Genomic DNA, 20,016 nt, shown 5'->3' with positions numbered 1-20,016 from the left:
CGCCTTAATCGTGGACCGGTTGAATCTCACCCGCGTCCTTTTGAGTAATGCCTCCAAGCTGAATTCTCACAGTTGAACCGTCAGTAGATGACGAACCAGGTTTGGTTAATGATCCTTTCAGTGTATGCTTCTTTTTCACCTTAGCCCGCCATCCGAGGATCCCGGCTTGTACATGCTCATCAAATATGGATTTCTTGAAATTGGTTCCCATCTTGATATTATATTTCCAACAAAAATGTCAGATAACAGCGTCAATGACAGGTTATAAACTTACCAGAACTAAACTCGCATTCAAAATTACCTGAGTAACAATTGCATAAAGAGGTAGGGTGCTGTAACTACACAGTACTTGGACGAAAACACTGCATCAAAATGTAAACAGAATTAAAAAAGAAGGAAATGATTCAAGATAAAAGGCGGGAGATAAATGTTCTTTACCCGATGATGAGCCTAGGTAAGATGTACTTGACTTTTCCTAGAATACAAGAGTGAAAACCGTATTGTACCTGAAGTGTTTTTATTCAAAGAGAGATGAAGTTCAAAATAAGTTATAAGCAAAAAAAATAAGTAAAACTAATAGGGAGCATGAAAACCGGAAAACCAGCTCACCCATATCCAGAAGAAAAAACCAATCTCAAACGCATTTTGGAAAAGGATGAAATGGATCAAGATAAGCGCAAACTGAGGGCGACTAAACCAGAAGTGTTGATCAGAAGGTTTAACAACCAGATCTCCTTCTATTGCTACATGTTTTTCAACAACTTCATGAGCTAGCTCAGAAATTATATGCTCCAACTTTGTTCCGATGGCAAGAAGCAACTAATACCAATGTAACAAAAGAAATGAAAAGAGTTTAGAAGTTGCATTCTAATGCATATTCCGTGTCATAATAGGACGACCGTAATCAGGCTATGATGACTGACACTCAGCTCAATACTGATATCGGTATATTAGGGGTACTCACAATGAATGGAATAAACGCCATATAGAAGTATATATGCCAACCTGCAAAGATAAACAAATATACATAAGAAACATAGTGAACACAAAGCCAAGTTAAAATAATACAAGCAAGCCACCATTAACATAAATGGCGGCTCTTACCATTAACATTCACCAACAAGAAGACAATGACAAAAACCCAAAGATACCAGCTGCATCATATATTAATACAAATTAGAACCTTAGTACATGAATTTAGAGGATTTTAGCAAAGAATGTTCTAATAGATTTTACACCATTAAATAAAATCACTTGCCTTATCCCAACAACCCGTTTGAAATCATCTTCCAAAGCACGCATCATGTATTTGTGAAAATTGAACTTCGGATTGCTCTTACAATGAGTCTGAAATGCAATTATAACCAGCATTACCCCACTGTTTCAAAGGCTCCCGCTTATAGCGAGATAAGAGGGTTGGATGCACGCATCCTTGTAACTGAGAGGTTACTGACTTCAGCTTCACAATATATAAAATCTCGAAACAAAAAAAAATTGCAACTGTTTTGTGACTGAAACCTACACACTAGAAATGCATACCATAATGAAACCTAAGCGCAATGCCAAATAATCTGCTTTTGTCACTGCTCCATAAAACTGCTTGCAAAAAGAATGCTGGAAAGACAAAAACAAGTAGTATATTGGTTCAAAGTTCATAATGTAGTAGATGGACAGTAAGAAAATGACTAGACAAAAGGATCATTCATCATGTCGAATATGAGGATGTCACAAAAGAGTATGTCGAATATATATAAATCTATTTGAAGGTTAGATTGCAATCACTATCCCAAGAAGCTTAGAGAAGAAACTAGCTCACCATCAAAGCGAGGATAGAAGAATGTACACCAATACCCCCAAAGTGATCTTTGATGAAGGCATGGTCATGAATCGGAGTGACTGCATGTCCTAATGCTGCATAAGAATGTAGCAACTGTTGAGATGAGGCTGTGAAAGACGAAAGTGCCTTAAAGTTGCAGAGAAAACAAAAACACTTTAGATTGTTACTAGGTTTTGTTTCTTTGAACAGAGCTTAAGTCCAAGGAGTGACTGCAAGGAATGGTTAATAAAGTTAAATGTACGGTCCTACACAGTCTTATCCTTTCCATATAAAAAACCATAATGAAAATTTATTAACCTACTGCAACTTCATATAAGAAGCATAGTCACACAAACAATTTGGTTAATTTGCTTTATTAGTTGTTTTTTTAAAGCGGAAAAATAATGAGTTTAATCCTGATGGAAATGAAAACAAATCTTACACGGATCTGTATCGTTAATTTGCTGTACAATAGCATCTTCCCACTTCTTCCATTGGCGTATCTATAACATAAAAAGCGCCATATTAGCAAAACTGAAACGCAGCCGAATAGCATAGTAAATCTGAGATTCTATAAGAAATTAACAGAACATTTACTTACTCTTGCTCCTCCAAAAAGAACAGTCAAAACAGAAAAACTGACATGAACGACCGCCAATACAAATATAAATACATGAAGGTGATGAAGCGCTTCAATGGATAAAAAAGGAACTTTATTCTGCAAAACAACAACAAATAGATAACTAAATTGTTAGAAGGCAGATAACAATGATTTAAGAACAATCATTAAAAATCAGTGAAGTTTAGATCATAATTAAAAATATTTGACAAAATTGGCCACTAGAATCATTTTTAAAATCATTCTATTTATTTGATTTGAAATATTCGTATGTTGAGTGCAGCAACAATTCCAAACAAATATAATAATTCGGCAACAACTCAACAAAGAATATTGTTCATATTCCTTGCCACATAATCCGACCGTGGATATGTCACCTACAGATATTTGCATGCTGGACAAATCGAAAAATAATACGGAGTAGCAAGCAAGGAACCAAGCAAGGAATTTCTCAATAGAAAAACCTAAGTACGTAGTAGGAGTACAATTTATCCGTTAACAATGTCCAGTTTGACCAATATTTTCTTACAACATACAATACCTATAGTTTCTGGTAAAAACTGTTGATACATGATACCCGTTACCATGCTATATCCACAACTTACCCGCCATGCCACGATAAAATGCAACGTAATGAATACATGGGAGTTGGGACATTACCTTACTGGCACAGTAAGCAGTCTGAGACAAAGCAGATTCGGAAAGAAGCCGACGAAGACCACCAAGATGCTCCATGGTCGCTGTGTTGTTGCCGGCGGATTCTTCTTTATGTTTATCACTAATACTACAGGGAAGCATGTTGGTGACAAATTTCTCAGAAATGCACATTTTTGATAGTGTCCCTTGTAGTACTGTTAGCATTAGGGATATGAACCCCAACAGCATCAGTTCTGTCCAATTTTCATTTTACATATACTCATCAATTTTCTCCTACTCTTTTCAATGCATCAAAATTAAACAGTAATTACAAAAACGAAAAAATAAAAAGTGGAAAGAAAGAAAATATAAACCTTGCTAATTAAACAGTAATTACAAAAATGAGGAGATTCCATTGAACAACCTAGAATGTACATGCAGCCAACTAGCCTAGAATCTATATCTATCTATCTATCTATTCTATATATATATATATATATATATATATATATATATATATATATATATATATATATATATATATATATATATATATATATATATATATATAGTCAAGTTCAAATGAGTCCACCTAAAATGGTGAGTCCTTAAGTCCTAATCTAAGCCATTGATCTTCTAAGATTGATGGTTGAGATTTAAAACTTTTTAAATGAAACTTTAGTGTTTTATAATTGTAACTTTAATCTGTAAGTGTAACTTTAATTCTTTATAATTGTAAATTTAATCTCTTATAATAATTTTGTAAAAAAAAAAAATTAAATTTATGTTATAAAATGTAATTTTAAATATAAATTTGATTTCTTGACTGAAACTTTAATGTTTTACGAGTGAAATTTTAATGCTTAAAAGTGAAACTTTAGTTTTTTTAGGTCATTTTTCAATGTAAAAATTTGAATTTATGTAATAATGTAATTATGACTAAAATTTATATAATTTCACTGATTTTAGAGAGAAACTTTAATAATTTACGAGTGAAACTTTAATACTTAAAAGTGAAACTTTAATTTTTTTAGGTGATTTTTAATTATAAAAAATTGAATTTATATTTTAATGTAATTGTTATTAAAATTTATGTAATTTCACTGATTTAAGAGTAAAACTTTAATTTTTTACAAGTGAAACTTTAATGCTTAAAAATGAAACTTTAATTTTTATAAGTCATTGTCCAATATAAATATTCGAATTTAGGTAATAACGTAATTTTGATTAAATTTATGTAATTTCAACATTTCTTGAGTAAAACTTTAATGTTTTACGAGTCAAATTTTAATGGTAACGAGTGACTTTACAGTTTTTTTAGGCCATTTTCAATTTAAATATTGGAATTTCACTAATTTATAGTGAGTAAATGGAACTTTAATGTCAAACGAGTGAAACTTTAATGGCATACGTTTGTAACTTTATTGCTTAACGAGTAATTTTATATATAAAATTTTTATGTAACTTTAACGGTATATAATTGAAACTTTTATGCTAAATGTTTAAAACTTTAATTTTAACAGTCATGTTTTCTACGGCCTATATGAACCACCGCCACTTTCACCTCCTCCACCATCAACCACCACCTTCACTTCCAAGAACATCACCACCGTGTTAATCCTACCTCACCCGAGCCATAACCACCAACATGACATCCCCACCCAACAATTTCAATCAGAAAAAAAATGAAAAAAAAAATCGGAAACAAAATCTAAAATTTTTTTGTATACTACCACCTCCGTCTCTTCCCCTCACGCTGCCCACCACCCGACTACACCACCGCCCACACGCCACGAACCCTAGGGTTCCAGATCTGAAAAAAAATAAGTTTGCATCGGTGGTTGATAGGGACAACGGAGGCAACATACCACAACCACACAGCCACAAAATAAACTAAAAAATAAAAAAAGAGAAAGGGGAAGGAGGGGCGGCAGATCTGAAGACAAAGGGAGGCGCGTGGTGGTGGTGGTGTCGGGGAGAGAGGGAGACTGAGGAAGGCGGTGGTGTCGACGGCAGGTGACGGCTGGGAAGGTGGTGGCAGCGTAGGTGGTGGCATTTTCGTCGCATCACCGTCCTGTCGCCATTTTCGTCATTTTTAATTAATTTCCAAAACCAAGTAAAACTTCTACACCATTTTTGTGTGTAGATCTGAGATTTTCAAAAAAAAAGAAAAGAAAAAAGAGCAGGAAAGAGCGGCGGCAGCATAGGTGGTGGTAGTGTCGGTGGTGGCGGCAAGTTGTTGTTGTGGTGGCGTCGTGGGCAGATAGAGAGATATTTTAGTGTTTGAGAGAGATGGGGGAAGAGAGAGTAGTTGAGAGATTTGTGTGATGACTGAAATGAGAAATTAGGGTTTTGAGTTCTCTTTTATATCTCACCCTTTTATTTTGTTTTAATCTTAGCCTTTCATTTTTTAAGATCCAAGGGCAAAGATTTGGACTTACGGACTCACCTAAAGGAAGTGGACTCATTTGATCCTAGTTCTATATATATATATATATATATATATATATATATATATATATATATATATATATATATATATATATATATATATATATATATATATAGAGAGAGAGAGAGAGAGAGAGAGAGAGAGAGAGAAGAGATCTAGTGAGTCCACCAAAAATAATTGAGTTCATAAGTCCTCTTTAGGAACATTGAAAAGATGAGATGGGAGGCTGAGATTGAAGGGAAAAAATGAGGGATTAATGCTAAATGGAGGGGATTGATACTAATTAATCACTTTCCCTCACTACTATCACTAATCAACCCCCTAATTTCACTATATAAGCCTTCTTTTTCCACTCACTTCTCTCTCCTATCACACAAATATCATTCCTCTCATCTCTCTAAAAACCCAAAAAACCAAAACAATTCCAAAAACCAAAAAAATCAAAAAAAAAAAAAAAAAATCACTCCTCTCATCCTCACTCACCCACCACCACCCAACCCCGACTACCACGCACCACCACAACCCGACTACCACGCACCACCACAACCGACACCAACACCAACCGACCACCACGCAAATACCCTCCCACCACCACCGTCCCTCTCGGACCTCTCTATCGGCACGACGACCCACAAATTCCCACCACCGCCACGACCCACAAATCCTCCTTATTTGGCCACACCAATACCAACCGACACCCTTCTTTTTTGCCCAGATCTGGGCCCACGACCTACGGTAGCACCCTCCTTGCCGTGCCCTCGACGACACCACCACGCACATCACCCTCCTCTCTCTCCTTTTTCCAGATCTGAGTTTTAAATGGTTTTTGTGTTTTTTTTTTTGTTTTTTTTTTCTGATTTCGATTATTTACACCACCATCCACCATGTTTTTTATTTATCTGATTTCGATTTTCTCACACAAACATTCAAAAGCGAGATGCGTTGGCCAAAAGATTTTCTCACACAAACATTCTGATTTCGATTTTTCTTATTTACACCACCATCCACGTAGTAAAATTTTCATATTTTGTGGATATGAGTGAGTTGGTTTTTGTTACACCACCACTGGTTATGAGTTGGCCAAAAGAAATTTTTCTGATTTCCTTTTTTACTGTTTTTCAATGTTTGATTTTTGGTTTTAGTTTTTAAAATTTTCAGATCTTTTTTTTTTTAATTGGAAGGTTGTGGTAGTGTTATTGTTGATGGGGAAATGTGTTATTGTTACCACCCTTTCTAATTTCGTTTTCTAATCATTTTTCCATGGTTTGTTGGGTAGTTCTAATAAAGATATAATACATTTTTGGAATAAAAATCGTATTATGATGATTTTTATTCTTAGATCTAATAAATATCTTTGTTATACTCATATTTTTTTTACATTTACAATCGTACTTCAAAACATTTACACTCATATTTCTTTACATTTACACGCATTTTTCAGATTTACACTCAAATTTTATTAAAGTTACACTCATATTTCTTTACATTTACACTCACATTTCTTTAAATTTACACTTGAATTTTCTCACATTTACACTCATATTTTTCTTTAAATTTACACTTTTATTTCCTCACATTTACACTCATATTTCTTTAAATTTACACTTTTATTTCCTCACATTTACACTCATATTTATTTAAATTTACACTTTTATTTCCTCACATTTACACTCATATTTCTTTAAATTTACACTTGGATTTCCTCACAATTACACTCTTTACATTTACACTCGTTAAAATTATATAAATTTGCACTCATAGTTTTTGTGGATATGAGTTGGTGGAGGGGACGACGTTAGTGGTGTTTGTTGGTAGTCGGACTAAAGTTTTACTCATAAAGGACCAAAGTTACACTTGTAAAGGACCAAAGTTACACTCAAAGGACCAAAGTTACACTCTTAAACCTTCAAATTTACACTTGCAGACCTTCAAATTTACACTTAAAACACTACATTTACACTCGTAAAACATCACATTTACACTTGGTAACATGTTAAAATTATATAAATTCAAATTTAGATATAGAAAATTGCCTAAAAAATTAAATTTACATTCTTAAAATATTACATTTACACTCGTAAAATATTAGATTTACACTTGTAAAATGTTAAAATTATATAAATTCAAAATTTCCGTCACCAAAAATCAAATTTACACTATTAAAATATTACATTTACACTCGTAAAACATCAAATTTACACTTGTAATATATTAAAATTATATAAATTCAAAATTTCCGTCACAAAAAATCAAATTTACACTCTTAAAATGTTACATTTACACTCGTAAAACATCACATTTACACTTGTAAAATGTTAAAATTATATAAATTCAAAATTTCCGTCACAAAAAAACAAATTTACACTCTTAAAATGTTACATTTACACTCGTAAAACATCAAATTTACACTTGTAAAATGTTAAAATTATATAAATTCAAAATTTCCGTCACAAAAAATCAAATTTACACTCTTAAAATGTTACATTTACACTCGTAAAACATCACATTTACACTTGTAAAATGTTAAAATTATGTAAATTCAAAATTTCCGTCACAAAAAATCAAATTTACACTCTTAAAATGTTACATTTACACTCGTAAAACATCACATTTACACTTGTAAAACTCATACAACATTACATTTACATTTCTGAAATCTGAAACTCAAAACTGATTAATTAGGGGCTAGAGAGAGAAAGAAAAATTAATTAGTGTATAGAAATTTGATTAGTGAAATAATTTTTTTGTTAATTTCAATCTCAACCATGCATTTCAATCCAACCATCCACATTTTTTTCCTTTTCTTTTTAATAGTCCTTAATCCCTCCCTTCTCCATCCATCTCAACCATCCATTTTCTTATCCAATGGCCCTTAGGGACTCAATAACATATGGTGGACTCATAAGAACTCACCTCTCTCTCTCTCTCTCTCTCTCTCTCTCTCTCTCTCTCTATATATATATATATATATATATATATATATATATATATATATATATAGAGAGAGAGAGAGAGAGAGAGAGAAAGAGAGAGAGAGAGAAAGGATCATGTAAGTCCACCTATTTTGGTTGAGTCCCTAAGTCCTCATATGGACCTTTAGATCTAAGAGATGAGTGGCTAAGATTAGAGCAAAATGAAGGGTTGAGATTAGAACATAATAAAACCCTAGTCCCCTACCCATTTCACTGTCACAACAAACAATCTAACTTATCTCTCTTCCTCTAAACTTCTCTCTCCCTCCCATCACCCTCCGGCCAACCACGCTGCTGCCACCAGTCCGACGGCCGCACGCCCACCAATCTGCCGCCTTCATCCCCTTCTCCTTTCTGTCTTATTTTTTTTCTTTTCAGATTTGAGCCTCCCGCCTTTACCACCACGCAGCACCACCGCCTCCCTTCAGATCTGAGCCGCCCGCCAGCCTCCTCTCCACCACCACGTCCTATTCTTTTTTTTTTCAGATCTAAGATAAAAAGCTTTTGGTCTTGTTGTTGGTTGTTGCATTTTAATGGCGGTGGTGGCATTTTTGCGGTTCGTGGTGCGTGGTGGTAGGCCGCCTCCCTCTCCTTCTCCTTTTTTTTTCAAATGTGAGATAATAATTATATGGTGGTGTTGTTGGTCTTTGCGGTTTGGAGGTGGTGGAGGGAGTGGGCTGGTGGTGCGTGGTGCCGCCTTCTCCTTCTCTCTTTTTTTTTTTTTTTTTTCAGATCTGAGATAATATGTGGTTGATGTTGTTGTTGGTTGTTGCGGTTTGGAGGTGGTGGTGCTGTGGTGGTTGGGGTAGGAGGTGGTAGGATGGTGGTGATGGTGAAAGAAGAGTTGTTAGCATAAAATTACACTTCTGAGTACTAAAGTTACAAATTTACAGACTAGAGTTACACTCGTTAGTCAATAAAATTACACCTTTATTGACTAAACTTACACCTTCAGACTAAAGTTACAGTCTTGAAGGACAAAAGTTACACTTGAAAGGACTAAAGTTACAATAACAAAATATATTAATTCAAATTTTCACATACAATTCACTATTATGACTAAAGTTACGACTCCAATGACTAAAGTTACACTTAAAAGGGGTAAAATTACACCCGTAAAAGTATAGAAACAACCATACGACTAAAGTTACATCTAAAACGACTAAAGTTACAACTAAAACGACTAAAGTTATACTCGTAAAAAAATAAAGTTACATATACTTTTGATAAAATTACATAAATTCCAATTTATAAATTCAAATTTTCATATACAAAATGACCTTAAAGACAAAAATTTCACTCATGAATCAATAAATGACTAAAGTTACACTCATAAAGTAATAAAGTTACATTAAGAAAATGATTGGCTAAGAATGAGACTTAGGGAATCAACCAAATTTGTGGACTTACACGAACCTATATATATATATATATATATATATATATATATATATATATATATATATATATATATATATATATATATATATATATATATATATATATATAGGGGCGGGTTCAGGTACGAACTGCCTTAACGTACGAACTAGCTTATCTAGACCTTTTTTTTTCTTTTTTCCATATACATTTTACTATCTTGCCATATACACTTCTTCTTCAATACATTTTATTATATAACTAGATACACTTTTTTGACACTAAAATTCTATATGCACTTTTACACATTTTTAACACTAATTTTTTTGCGGATACACATGTCATTTAAGTCAGATACATATCTTATATTTTGCGGATACATTTTATATTATTTCCGGATACACTTTATATTATTTGTGGATACGTTTTATACTATTTGCAGATACGTTTCATACTATTTGCGGATACACTTTTTACCGGGTACACTTTATATTACTACTCCTAGATACATCTATCACTACTCCAGATACACGCATCCATTTATGTATCTCACCATACTCGCGTGCGTATCTGGACATGTTATTTGTGTATCCACCATCTCTACCTCACCATATCGCCACCATCACCACCGCTGCCACTATCACCACTACCGCCACCACCACTCACGACCATTCATACACATTACACCGCCTTACTACCACCATCACCACTGCCCCCCACCACCACCGCCGCCTCCGCCACAACCACCTGCACCACCACCATGTTAATCCCAGCTAACACCACACCGCCCAGCCATCACTCCACCTACGACCAGAACTGCACCACCCCTACCCATACCCACTGTCGGCGCCACAACCACCACCCGTTTACCTATCCAACACCGCAGACACCCACTGACTCAACCACCCCTCAAGCCACCCTACGATTATCATAGCAAACCCGATTAACCAACAAAACACAATCCAAAACTGCCATAATCACTCTCCTCCGATCACCACCTATTCATCCCCACCCACACTGATTCACATCGAACACCACACAACCAACCACCAACCTTCGTAAATCACTTCCAACACTACACAACAAACCAAAATCCTTCTCCTTTGTCATTTTTAATCGTTCAGATCTACTAACCTGGAGTTTACGCCGACGAGGGAGGGCCACGCACGATGGCCGGAACACACCACTAGCCCTCACCAGTCACCCTCCATTTCGAAGCCATACACCATCACCTCTTCTCCAACGTCGTCGCAAGACTACCACAAAACCACCGCACTAACGCCCCCTCACTCCACAACCGTCCAAAACTCAGCCAAACAGCAACCGCACCACTGGTTGCTCGGTGAAGCGCCTCCACAACCACCATAAATCTCATTTTTTTCGGTTTTTTTCGTTTTAGAATTCGATCTAAATGTTAGATCTACCAAAAAGGAAGTAAAATTTCAAAAATCTAAAGGAGCCATCACCGTCATCGAGAAATTTGGAGCCGGAAAATGGAATTTTTCTTTGTTTTTGTCGCCGGAGAAGGTAGAGTTGGTGGTCGATGTTTGTGGCGCCATTGATGTTGGGAGGCACTGGGGTTTTATGATTAATGAGTGGAAAGGATGCGGAGAGAGAACAGTAAAGGAGTGTGGAATGGGAGTTCGGCGCCCGTGAACGGAGTCAGTGGGTAGGGATGAGGGACAAAGAAAATTGGGACAAAGAAGATGAGTGGCTGAGTTGTTGAGTTGTTGAGTGTTGACATTTACGAAGTATAAATTAGCGCGTGACTACGAGTTGTACCTGAGCTCTATTGAATAGTTCGTACGGTTCGCACCATAATTTGGTTCGTACAGGATCCTGATTCTATATATATATATATATATATATATATATATATATATAAAGCTATAATACAAGAACCACTATTGCACTAAACTGTACACGTGTCATATTCTCCTTCATTCTATTCCCGCGCGCTACAATACTACATGAGATTAGACCTAAAAATCCAAATTAATCCTACAATTACATCAGCAGCCGTCATTTCCTTTCTCCTTTACTCCTTTCGATACCTCATATCGACTTGAAGATTGGTTTTGTGTTCATAAATCTCATCATCATCCTATAATTCATTTTCTCAGTTACTCCCAGTCATTGGTGAATAACTGAATACTTATTAAAATGGAATAGAGTTGGCGTTTTTGCCCATCAATCCATTATTCATGTCTGGTATTTCACTATTTTCTTCCTCAGAGACTTACTTTGTATAGGAAGCATCAAGCATTGAAGCGGTAGCATATTATTATTATTATTATTATTATTATTTTTCATTCTTATCCTTATTTTTTGTTGTTTTTCTTTTGATGTTTATGGGTAGACATGTAGTATTTGATTTGATTAAATTCAAGTAAATTTTGAAATTCATCTTTATCATGTGATTTTGAAATTTCAGATTCAGGTTTAAGTTATCTATGATGATACCCAAAAATTCGCAACTCTATTGTACAAGGATTATAAGAAAAGTGTACACCAATAAAATTCAATCGTTTCACTACAATTGATGACGATTGCATTTTGCTGAACCATTTCGTTGAATTGTGCTCCTAATTTGGGTGTAGTTGCATTATATTTCTTTCGAGAATGTTGACTTGAATAGAAGGTTGTCAGACATGTTGTAGTAACATTAATTTATGTTTTAGGCTTTTTAGGGGCATTGATATTTTGAACACTTGCGATTTCGGAGAATACTCGAGTACGAGACTACTGGGCTGCACAATTCAATCTACAAAGCGTCAACGGTCTCTTTGAAGAGACATCTCACAACCCTTCCCCACTCACCCGCGCACATGCCCCTTTGTCTCACGTCTCTTCAAAGTGACGGATTTTGTCTGTCTATAAGAATTTGTGCTCAATCTATACAGGTACCATTTTGATTTACTGAAATCGTCTCTTCAAACATTTTATGTAAGCAAAAACTTTAGCTTTAAAAAACCTTTAGGTGTGCTAAAGCAGACGGATGATTCTCTCTTAACTAGCCAAAAATAAGCTCTTCCAACAGCTAGTTATATGTTGTTAGATAAATCTTTAGTGTGGTTTTATATGTGACAATGCCAGTTAGTTGTAATGTAATTCTCAAGAGGGTTGTCTTAACCACTATAAAGCTTATTACTACTCTTTATACCCTCCTTAACTAAAAGCTCTTCATTATCTTAGGTAATACGGAGTACTATTGAACCAGTACCCAAAGGCCAAATCGAGAAATTTAGGTATTTTGCTACCTTTACATTTGGGTATTTTGCTTTTCATTAGTTCATATTAATGATAAATTATACTCCGTATAACCAAGGTTGATTTTAGGTGTCATTTTGTTTGGTGTCAAATGAGCCACAAAGGCAGTACAATATAATATCGGGGGACTGAATATGAGATCCTTTGTCCCATTTCGTGTCCCATCTTGTGTCCCATCACTTCTAATGATGACACATAAACACTTTGTTATTTATTATTGCCATTTTTATCCTTTGAAGTGTGATGTGTCAAGATCTTAAGGTAATGGGACACAAGATGGGACATAAAAATGGGACAAGTGATCTTAACTCGTTATCCCCTACACTTCCACCTTAACTCCTTAGCTAACACTTTTTCCGTAATTTTAGTTGTTTATCTAGATTTGTGGCTAACTAATTGTTTTCCTGTTCCACGTATAAAAGTCATGATCAATCATTACATCCTACTGTATAGAACTAATGATCCCTTACGATTTTAGTCTCCCGTCAATGCTGGAGTAGTAGACTATGGCAGCACACCAATTTCTTTTTCGCTAAACAACATAACTTTTTGATTCTAATTGATGTTGGTTGGTTGGTTATTTTCGTTGCCCTACATTATTTCAGAGTTTAGAGATTAACGATAAACTTCGGAAATTTTGGAGGCAGATTGTAGATGACAAGCTGGTAAGAAGGTTTGTCTAAAATATAGTCCTGCCGTAGTTGGATTGCTGCTAATTTTTTTGGTTTTACCTTTGACTCCACATTATTGCATTGTGTAATAAAAAAATATGATCTGATATAGAAGGATGGGTAGTTATGTACATGATGTCCTCACTTGAGTTGAAATATCAATTATAGATGGAGTTAAGTATTAAAATCCTTTACCCTAGAAGATTGAATGTTAAGTTGTTCTTTTGAATCCATTTTTTACAATTCAATTATGTTGTTTTTTAGTAATATAAATCATTTACTTTAGAAATTGTACATGAAATTTAATCCCATGGTGCAACTATAAAATTTTAAAATTAATTATTAATATTATTTATATATGTCCGTGCATTTTGCACGGGTCCTAAACTAGTGTAAGAATATATTGGGTCCAATATAATTTACGTGGACACACTATTAAACCGGTTGTATTTGTTAGCTATCATTTAAGTATAGCCCAATATAGTGATCCATCGGGATAATATAATACGGGCATAATTATATACGTCTTATAAAGTATGGGCTGGATATCTTAATTGTGTAGATACCCATTAGAGCTTTAACTGATGCATGATGGGCGTATCAGACTAAGGCAGCTGATAGGGTAATAAGGTTTATATCCCCTTCCTATATATAAGCTGGGTTATGGTCCAGGAAGCACACTTTTACCTAAACTCTTAAACATCTCATCGGTAGAGAGAACCCAAGGAGGGTGTGTCTGCTAGAAGGCTATAATCTGGATCTCAAGTTCATCCGTTCATCCTATTTCTATGGATTCATCCAATTAATTTAGTGTGAAATTATGGTGTCATAAGAATAATTTTAACATAGAATACTACTTCCTTATTGCAAACAAGCAAGGATTAAGAAATTAAAGACAAATTGTCAACCAATCACCTTAACATTATTTTGCTACTTGCTAACGTTGTTTACTTAGTTTGAACCCGTCAAACTAAAACTAAATTCAACGGGAACACATGCATTTCAACCTGTCATAACATGCATCCACGGATGAAAAACAAAAAACGTTAATCGGGGAGGGGGAGTCGGATGTAAAACAGAACTAGTTTTAAACCCATGTAAAAAATGCACGGGTTGTAATAATAGGCGCTTTCATTAAATACAGGAGCATATAAATGAGTAGTGATAAAGACAATAATTTTTGGCCTAAAGCAACCGTAAACAAATGATCAAGCCGGAGGAAATAACTATATGTAATTTTTATTATAATATTAATGGTAAAAAAAATGTAAATAATAAAAGCCTAAAGAAAAGTAGAGTAACTATGTTGTAAAATAATCGCATAATATGGGCGGACTATCCTATGTAAAAGTGTGTAGATTTAAATTAAAATGACGTTATTTACCTTTCACACCCGCGTAAAATTGTATGGAGTTGTTACTTAAAACGTTATAATATATATTTAACTAATAAAATAGGTTATTTATATAAATATTTCACAATTATTCTATAAAACAATAAACTCACTTGGCTGATTTACATAGCCAAAAAAAATACTTGACAAGTTGAAAAGAAAAACTGAAAATAAATGGAGTAGTTTAGAAGCCCAATCCCAACCTTAATCTATAAAATCCTAATAACCCTTATTCTCTCATCCTAATGTCTAACAATAAACCCTAAATGAAAAACCACTTCCTCTCAACTCTCATTTACAACATCTTACCTTTCTACTTCATCTTTCTCATAAAATACATAAAAACCCCTTTTCAAAAAATTTAACATCTTGCATATTTTTAATTTTTGAAGAAAATACATGTTTCTAATTTTTGTTTTTTTTCATCTGTAGTGATCGTGTTCATTCACATGCAATCACAAAATAAAGTCAAATTTTATTGTTTTCGATAGGTAATTGTAAAAATTCATTACTCCGTTTATTTTGTTGTTCTCTCTTTTATTTTTACGATTGTTGGTTTTTTTAGCATATTTTTTAAGTTTCCACTTTGTAAATAATGTGAAATTGTTAAAAAAAAAAAGCGGAAATTTACACAAAAAATGCTTTTTTTTTTCCAGTTCCTTCTTTATTTTAAATTTTTTCAGCTCCTTATTTTTTTCAGTTCATTTTTTTTTAAAAAAAAATTGTAATATTTATAATATTTTAATTTGTTGTATTGTTTTTAGGGAATTTGTTGTAAATTTTTGATGTTGAATGGAAGATTTATAAAACAAAGTAGGTAAATATACAGTTCGGATCCTCTATCCCATTTTGTGTTCCTTTATCTCTTCATTCGACATATAAGCAATAAATATTAAAAATAAGTATGTAGATATTATCTAAGGATGGGGTGTCAACATATTGAGGCAATGAGACACAAAATGATACACGATAATGGGACAAAGGATCTGGACTGGTAAATATAAGAGTTCTAGTATCTAATAGATTCTTGTTTATTTAACATAAGGTATGCTTGATGAAATGCACAACAAACTCTAATTAAATTGGAGAACAATTAATTAGACCAAAGAACGTGGGGAGTAGGGCCTTCACACACACAATTTAATTCCTAAAAATTAGGAACCAATAAAAACTCTCTAAAAAACCTAGCTTTTATACTAGGTAGATTGTCCAAGTAGTTTTTCCATAGAATTTATTTCCGAATGATCCATAATATACATAGTTTTAAATATTGACTGCAACACCCATAGACAATACCGACACATAAATGTTTTAGAGGATAATGTTATCGCATCGTGTTTTACAATTAGTCTTGCTGAAGACGGGTCGGAGCAAGTGACGGATAATGTCACTCACAAAACGAATAGGGGGAACAAGGTGGGGCACCCCCATGTGCTTCCCTCTCTCCTTTATTTGGGTCATTTGTGAGGGAAAATGGTATCCGTCACTCAAAAGTGACGGATACGTGCCGTCACAAGATTTTGTGTTTTAGAAGTTAGCAAGATTAAGCCGCGAAGATTTATACTGCGACCGTGACTGAAACAAGATCTAATACTATGCCATAATGAAATCTACTCTACGTACACTATAAAATATATGGACTGTTCTATTTTACGTACAAATTTAAAAAGGTGACTATTTAGAAACATTATTGGATTATTACCTTCCTTAACTTTCTGCAATGCCTCAAACAAAGGCCTCTGATGTTTCTTCTTCAACAACTGAAATGAGTGAAATCCCAAAACATAAAATTGTTCAACCAATTAAGATACAAAAATTAAGAAAAATGTTCGATATAACCCGCGGGTAAACAGTAAAAATGAAAAAAAAGGAGGTTAGTTAATATATTCATGCCTTTCCACCATAATGAATGCATCTCTCTACAGCAAAAGAAATAGCAATGATGAAAAAACAAACAGCTGCAACAACCCATGTTGGTGTGAACTCCAAACTTTCTTCTTCTCCTCCTTCTCCTCCTGACATTCTCTACTGTGGAATTATGTGTTTTATGGAAGGATTGATATTAACCCATTAAAATGTGGCTCTTATATATATCACCATCAGATAAATCATTCTTGTACCAAAAAAAAATCAAATAAATCATTCACATTTATTTTAAATTAAATTAAACCCAATCATTTACGGAGTAGTAGTAGTATTAATAATAATATTGTCATGTGTTACACAAATAATATGACCATGTAGAATTATTCAAAGTTTTTATTTATCAAATCATTTATTCTCTACTGGCATCTTTTCTAAAGAAAGTCATAGGAATGAGTATGATATGCTGAGGTAAGCAAGTTACAAGAATGAGAGAGTATTTATTAAACTAGTACAGTATATGATATAGTATCAATTATGATTGATAATATGAGGAATTGTTTGTTGTATACTCCGTATAAATTAAATTATACTCCAGCGTATAAACGTCCAATTGTTATCTTTCCGAGTTTCGGCTAGTTAATGTAAGCCGGTATAGTTTCTATCACAGGATTGCATCCATCAAACAAACGTTCACCTCCTAATTCATTGTAAACAAAACGTCAAATTAAGGATATTCTATTTCTAATGAAAAAAATTATGAGTAAATCAGAAATTATTCCTCTTAAAACCGGTTTTTAAAATAACTCTTTTTTTTTGGTGTAATGTGAGTATATTATATATCATATCAAAAAAGATAATTACACGAGGTTCTAGGATCGAATCCTATTACAAGCATATCAAACTAAAACCACATTTTGCAGCCAAAGGAGATCAGACTGATCTACAACAGCCCTACATTTCTGTTTAACCCTCCTCTTAATATCATCCTCTATACGAATAGCAACTACTTCAGGTCTTTGCAGCCAGTCATTGATCCTGGCATTGTTTCTTTGAAACCAGATGAAGTAATGATAAGCATTGAACATGTCAACCTTAACCTTCCACTGCATAGTATTCCTGTTATCTGCACTCAATCTGTCTACAGTTGGAAATGTGCCTCCAAACCAATGCAACAGATGACTCACGGACTCGAGAATACACACGGCTCGTAAACAGATGCTCCACTTTGTTTCAGGTTGTCTCTCGCACAAGTACACACCAATCATCTCAGATGAATGACCAAACTCGAACAATTTACTCTTCACATTCATTCCTTCATGCATTCTCAGCCAGGTAGTCAAAGAGTGTTTAGGGATGTTCCAATTATTCCACACAATAGCAGTCCAATTCAGGGAGGTTTGATTAGGAGCAAGCCAAGCATACCCACCCTTGATAGAGTAACCTTTAGTGCTCATGGTCCATTTGCTGTCATGAAATCCATCTTTGAGCTTTTCTTTTACTTTACAGATATTTTTCCAAACCCAGGTTGCATCAGCAGGAGGAGAATAGCTATGCCAGTCTTGATTTTTAATATACACATCATTGATCCACTTAATCCAAAGCCTATCAGCTTTGCAGTAGATCCAATTAACCAGCTTACCCACAGTGGCAATATTCCAGACATCAGCTTTCTTAATCCCCAAACCTCCCTCCTTTTTAGGCAAGGTAACCTTGTCCCATGCTACAAGGGGGACTCTGTGATAATCAGGGGAGCCATCCCAAAGAAAATTCCTGCAAATGGCCATAATATGGTTAATGATGCTTTTAGGGATAATGAACATTTGAGCCCAATAGTTCTGTAGAGTGTTGAGAACAGCATTGATGAGAGTCACCATGCCAGCATAGGAAAGTTTCTTGGCTCCCAGGCCTCTAATCCTAGCCACCATCTTTTCAGTTAAGGCAGAACATTCCTTCTTGGTGAGCCTACCTGCTTTAATAGGCACTCCCAGGTACCTAAAGGGCATGGTGCCTTCCCTGAAACCTGTCACCTGTTTAATACCCTCTCTAATGTCCTCAGGAACACCATTGAAGAAAATTTCAGACTTGGCATTGTTCATGGCTAAACCAGATGCCTTAGAAAAGGAGGAGAAAGCTCTCATGAGAAGCCATATGGATTGGGGCGTACCCTTGCAGAAAAGAAGTAAATCATCAGCAAACATGAGATGTGTGAGCTTCAAATTCTTGCAAAGGGGGTGATATTGGAAAGGCCATCTATCTGTAGCAAATTTAATCAGTCTTGTTAAGTACTCCATGCATATAGTAAAAAGAAGAGGAGAAATAGGGTCTCCCTGCCTCAGTCCCCTTTGTCCTTTAAAATAACCAAAGTTATTCCCATTCAATGACAAGGTAAATGAGGTAGACCTCACACATTGCATAACTAACTGGCTGAAGTGAGGTGGAAAATTGAGACCATGTAGCATTTGCTCAACAAAATCCCACTCAACCGTATCATAAGCTTTTTGCAAATCAATTTTGAACAGGCATCTTGGAGTGACAGCTTTCCTGGAATACAGATGAATGATGTCCTAACAAATAAGGACATTTTCAATGATAGACCTTCCTTTAATAAAAGCTCCTTGGTTCTCATGAATGATATCGGGCAAAACTGTAACCAGCCTATTACAAAGCAATTTAGAAATCACCTTGTAAATCAGGTTACAACAAGCTATAAGTCTGAAGTGGCTAACAGCAGTTGGTCTGTCACACTTAGGGATTAGAGTGATATTAGTTGCATTTATCTGGGTGAGCAGACAACCAGTAGTAAAGAAGTCCATAATAGCACTGCATACGTCATCCCCAACAATGTCCCATGAGTCCCTGAAGAATCCACTGAAGTATCCATCAGGCCCAAGAGCCTTGTCCATAGGAATAGAGAACACTACACCTTTAATTTCATCTTTAGAGA

General features: G+C 34.7%; 1 protein-coding gene and 1 long non-coding RNA gene across 3 annotated transcripts; one reads left to right on the top strand and one right to left on the bottom strand.

The window, feature by feature from the left end:
• Positions 1 to 4: 4 nt before the first annotated feature.
• On the bottom strand, positions 5 to 17,228 carry LOC141653619 (MLO-like protein 1). The gene is made up of 14 exons (XM_074461451.1): positions 17,100 to 17,228; positions 16,909 to 16,966; positions 3,096 to 3,325; positions 2,418 to 2,534; positions 2,259 to 2,319; positions 1,817 to 1,911; positions 1,540 to 1,614; positions 1,259 to 1,347; positions 1,105 to 1,154; positions 965 to 1,005; positions 610 to 819; positions 439 to 506; positions 302 to 362; positions 5 to 211 (listed from the first exon to the last, which is right to left on the bottom strand). Exons 1-14 carry the CDS (start codon positions 17,226 to 17,228, stop codon positions 5 to 7), a joined length of 1,491 nt encoding a protein of 496 aa, XP_074317552.1.
• LOC141601297 (uncharacterized) lies at positions 11,806 to 14,028 on the top strand. Of its 2 annotated transcripts, none has more exons than XR_012524352.1 (4): positions 11,806 to 12,083; positions 12,554 to 12,775; positions 13,068 to 13,120; positions 13,790 to 14,028. It is a non-coding gene; the product is annotated as an uncharacterized LOC141601297 (long non-coding RNA). The 2 variants fall into 2 exon arrangements; XR_012524353.1 differs by having other exon boundaries at positions 13,748 to 14,028.
• Positions 17,229 to 20,016: the final 2,788 nt, after the last annotated feature.

Source organism: Silene latifolia, chromosome 1 (assembly GCF_048544455.1).
Source record: "Silene latifolia isolate original U9 population chromosome 1, ASM4854445v1, whole genome shotgun sequence".
NCBI classification, from domain to species: domain Eukaryota; kingdom Viridiplantae; phylum Streptophyta; class Magnoliopsida; order Caryophyllales; family Caryophyllaceae; genus Silene; species Silene latifolia.
The sequence above is the reverse complement of the archived record's forward strand: the minus strand, read 5'-3'. Positions and strand labels throughout refer to the sequence as shown.

Bases quoted from the DNA above. Each gene is read 5' to 3' on its own strand.
- LOC141653619 (XM_074461451.1), bottom strand. From the start codon at position 17,228: ATGTCAGGAGGAGAAGGAGGAGAAGAAGAAAGTTTGGAGTTCACACCA. The intron at 2,320-2,417 runs GTAAGTAAATGT...TTTATGTTATAG, and splicing joins TTCTTTTTGGAGGAGCAAGA to ATACGCCAATGGAAGAAGTG. The intron at 212-301 runs GTAATTTTGAAT...TATAATATCAAG, and splicing joins TTTATGCAATTGTTACTCAG to ATGGGAACCAATTTCAAGAA.